A 4,098-nucleotide genomic window follows, 5' to 3' on the forward strand; every position below is an offset into this window, starting at 1 on the left:
TATCGAGTCAACCTGTGTTGACTCGAACTCAAATAATTTTTTCGAGTTAGCTTTCGGGTCTAACCCAATTCAACTCGAACCCAAAAACCCCAAACCTTAACCTGATATTTTTCAGGTCGATTAGAGTAGAGTTGACGAATTGTGTCATTTTTTACACCCTTAATATGAGCAATGGTGTATCAAATATCAACACTATACATACTTATCGTACCCATCTTTATGATATGACACTTATTTTTAAAGCCGAGATACATAATAAATATTTTGTTCGAGCTATCACAAAATATTTGAATTAACACAAAATTTTTATGAGATTGTTTCACAAGTCAATTTAATGATATAAATATCTGATCGACCAAACTCATAATAAAAAATTATATTTTGTGTCAAAAATATTATTTTTAATTACATATATTTTTCGATACTTTGAAATTAATAGCAGCATGAAAGCAAACCAACTATTTCTTAGTTTTTCCAAAAATTTTCCTCCTTTTTTATTATTTATTTATTTTTATTTTTATTATTATTTCATACTTTACGAACATTCCATACTCTTTAACAAGAATACCCGTCACCAACCTCTCTCTATCACTCACAGTTCACACACGCGTTTACACGTATGAAATCTTTATATATACAAATACAATACAGAGTGACTTAGTAAACCCATACGCAACAGCCGCACTATTTCCATTCTCAAATCCTCGCTTTCCTTACTTCTTCATTTATCCTTCTCATTTGAATGCTAATTCATTGCTCCGATTGACTCCTCGCATTCAACGCACGCTTTTTCTTTTTTATATAAATATTTCTCCATCTGGGTTTTCGATCCATTGAAGATTTCTCCATTTTGTACTTTTCCAATTTGTTTTTCCTCGAGGTTTTGTGTTTTCACGTTTTTGCGGTTAAAGACCGGAACTTTTTGGTGTTTATAGTTTTCCCATTTCTGAGTGTGTATTGTTTCACTTTCTCTATTACCGTTGTTAATTTTGGAGTAACTCAAGTTTGATTTTCTTGATTTCTGGCTCTGTCTGTTTCTTATTGTGCTGATGATTGGATTCCAGTACTAGGATTTTTTTCTGGGGGAGAAAAACAATGGGAAACAATTGTGTCCATGGGAAGATTGACGAGGATGGTTTCTTCTACACAGTTTCACGTTCATTATGGTGGTCTAAATCACCAGAAATGATTGCCCTGAGCGATGAAGCTCCCAATTCTGTCAAAAATAAGCCCCCTGAATTGATCAAGATAGAATTGGAAGATATCTTCGTGAAAGGAGGTAGGAAACAACCTCGGGAACTCGGAACATGGGAGGAGGAAACGATCAAGAAAGATGTAATTAAATCTGCTCAAGTGAAACCCGAGCAAGTGATCATGATTGTCAAGGAAAACCCCAACAAGGTAGATCCCTCCCAGCCCATAAAACCCAAGAGTTTGAATAGAAACATGAGTGTAGGTCTTCAAGTGGATTCTGTGCTTAAAACCAAGACAGGGCACTTGAAGGAGTACTACAATTTGGGTCGGGAACTCGGACATGGGCAATATGGGACAACTTTTCTTTGCGTTGAGAAGAAAACTGGAAAGGAATACGCTTGTAAATCCATTGCCAAGAGGAAGCTATTGACTATGGATGACGTTGATGACGTGAGAAGAGAAATTGAGATTATGCACCATTTATCCGGTGACCCGAATGTTATTTCGATCAAAGGGGCCTACGAGGATTCTGTTGCGGTTCATGTTGTGATGGAATTGTGCGGAGGAGGCGAGCTTTTCGACAGAATCGTTAATCGGGGGCATTACTCGGAGAAAAAGGCTGCTGAGCTTACCAGGACTATAGTTGGTGTTATAGAAGCTTGCCATTCTTTGGGAGTGATGCATCGAGACCTTAAGCCCGAAAATTTCCTATTTGTGAACGAGGACGAGGATTCGCCTATAAAGACCATAGACTTTGGGTTGTCTGTGTTTTTTAAGCCAGGTATATTTCCATTTTATTAGGCTTTTTGGACGGCAAAACTTGCATTTTTAGGAAGTTGAGAATAAATTTTCACAAATTTCATCCCAACATTATCTAACTATAAGTTTTGAACTTGACAGGAGAAATATTCACGGACGTTGTTGGGAGCCCTTACTATGTTGCGCCAGAGGTGCTTTGTAAGCGTTATGGACCCGAGGCGGACGTGTGGAGTGCTGGTGTTGTACTCTATATTCTACTCTGTGGTGTGCCTCCATTTTGGGGCGGTAAGATTTGCAACATTCTTTTCACTTTCATGTTATATTAAGCTTTTACTTCTCACTATTATATCAAAAGTTATTGACAGCATGAAAAATTATTGCTCCCTATATTCATTTTCTTTATTCTCATGTCTACTTTCCGTTTAATACAGAAACTGAACAAGAAATCTTCGAAGAAGTTTTACGTGGCGATATTGACTTCTCATCAGATCCTTGGCCAAAAATCTCCGACGGTGCAAAGGATCTAGTCAAGAAAATGCTTGTAAGGGATCCAAAGAGACGGTTAACGGCTCATCAAGTCCTATGTATGTTCCAATATCGAATCTAACACTTCCATTGATCTCTAGCACACAAAAGTTTCGAGAAACATCATGACTAGAACTGTTTTCTCCTGCAGGTCATCCTTGGGTGCAGGTTAAGGGAGTGGCTCCAGATAAGCCTCTTGATTCTGCGGTTTTGAGTCGACTAACGCAGTTTTCAGCCATGAACAAACTCAAGAAAATGGCTCTCAGGGTACATTAATGATCCCTTTAATCATAGGAAAAAGTCAATCTTAACATTGAACAAACCTTGAAACTGCTTTTTCCCCTTCAACAGGTGATTGCAGAAAGTTTGTCTGAAGAAGAAATTGCGGGTCTGAGAGAAATGTTCAAAATGATCGACACGGATAACAGTGGATACATTACTTTTGAAGAACTCAAGGCTGGATTAAAACGATTCGGGGCAAACCTTAATGAGCCCGAGATACACAATCTGATGAAAGCTGTGAGTATTGTGTATTGCCTAATTATATCCGAGGTGGTAGCTGCAAACTAAGATCCATACGATAAAGAAGCCTAATGATAATCTTTTTCTTGGAATGTTTACAGGCAGATGTAGACAATAATGGTACAATTGAGTATGGAGAATTCATAGCTGCAACATTGCATTTGAACAAGATTTACAAAGAAGATCATTTATTCATAGCATTTTCCTTCTTTGATAAAGATGGGAGTGGATATATAACACAAGATGAGCTTCAAATAGCTTGTCAACAATTTGGGATAGAAGATGCGCACTTGGAAGAAATGATCCAAGAAGCTGATCAGAATAACGTAAGAACCTACCATATCATTTAAAATTTACTCGATAAATATTATAGGAAGTCTTGATTATGGTAATTATAATCACAGACTGTTGCCATTTTTTGCAGGATGGGCAGATAGATTACAACGAGTTTGTGAGTATGATGCACAAAGGGAACACGGATTTTGACAAGAAGAGGTTTCCGAGCAGTTTTAACATCGGATTCAGGGAGGCATTGCCTGTGTACTGATATGAAGACATTATTGTCATTGTTATTAATTTCTGCGTTCTGTATTCTTTTTATTCATACAAAGATCACCAACACTGTTACATAAAAATGCCAAATAATATTTGATACGTTGAAAATATATTATTATTATTATTATTATTATTATTATTGAATGTTGAATGTTAAAAAATTAGTGTGTGATGATGTAGATGATGTATTAATTTTTGGACTAATCTCCAAATAAGATCTATAAATAGGTCTCTCCATTTGTGTAAAAAATCACAATTTAAGAGAGAATATTTTATAAAGTGTAGAGTTTGATATATTTTGAGTTTTGGAGTTTTTAATTTTTACCATAAATTTTTACTTTTTCATAACACGTTATCAGCACGATCGCTCGAAGGTTCTCTAAAATTTCCAAATATTCAAAGCACAAAGAAAAGACAAAAATATTCATCAAGTAAGAATATTTATTTTACTGTTTATATATTTTTACTATGTATATATATTAATATATAATTTCATGTTATTAAATAAAAGGATGTCTATTACACCGACCTTATAATTACGTG

General features: G+C 35.6%; 1 protein-coding gene across 1 annotated transcript; it reads left to right on the forward strand.

Annotated features, from left to right (window-relative positions):
- Window positions 1-677: 677 nt before the first annotated feature.
- LOC140887758 (calcium-dependent protein kinase 26-like) lies at window positions 678-3,685 on the forward strand. The gene is made up of 7 exons (XM_073295212.1): window positions 678-1,975; window positions 2,095-2,238; window positions 2,385-2,537; window positions 2,630-2,745; window positions 2,830-2,997; window positions 3,102-3,326; window positions 3,425-3,685. Exons 1-7 carry the CDS (start codon window positions 1,096-1,098, stop codon window positions 3,545-3,547), a joined length of 1,809 nt encoding a protein of 602 aa, XP_073151313.1. The 5' UTR covers window positions 678-1,095; the 3' UTR covers window positions 3,548-3,685.
- Window positions 3,686-4,098: the final 413 nt, after the last annotated feature.

This window comes from Henckelia pumila, chromosome 3 (genome assembly GCF_033568475.1).
Source record: "Henckelia pumila isolate YLH828 chromosome 3, ASM3356847v2, whole genome shotgun sequence".
In the NCBI taxonomy this organism is placed as follows: domain Eukaryota; kingdom Viridiplantae; phylum Streptophyta; class Magnoliopsida; order Lamiales; family Gesneriaceae; genus Henckelia; species Henckelia pumila.

Excerpts from the sequence above, each read along its gene's own strand:
- LOC140887758 (XM_073295212.1), top strand. The coding sequence starts at position 1,096 with ATGGGAAACAATTGTGTCCATGGGAAGATTGACGAGGATGGTTTCTTC. Across the intron at positions 1,976-2,094 it reads GTCTGTGTTTTTTAAGCCAG|GAGAAATATTCACGGACGTT; the intron begins GTATATTTCCAT and ends TGAACTTGACAG. Across the intron at positions 3,327-3,424 it reads AAGAAGCTGATCAGAATAAC|GATGGGCAGATAGATTACAA; the intron begins GTAAGAACCTAC and ends CATTTTTTGCAG.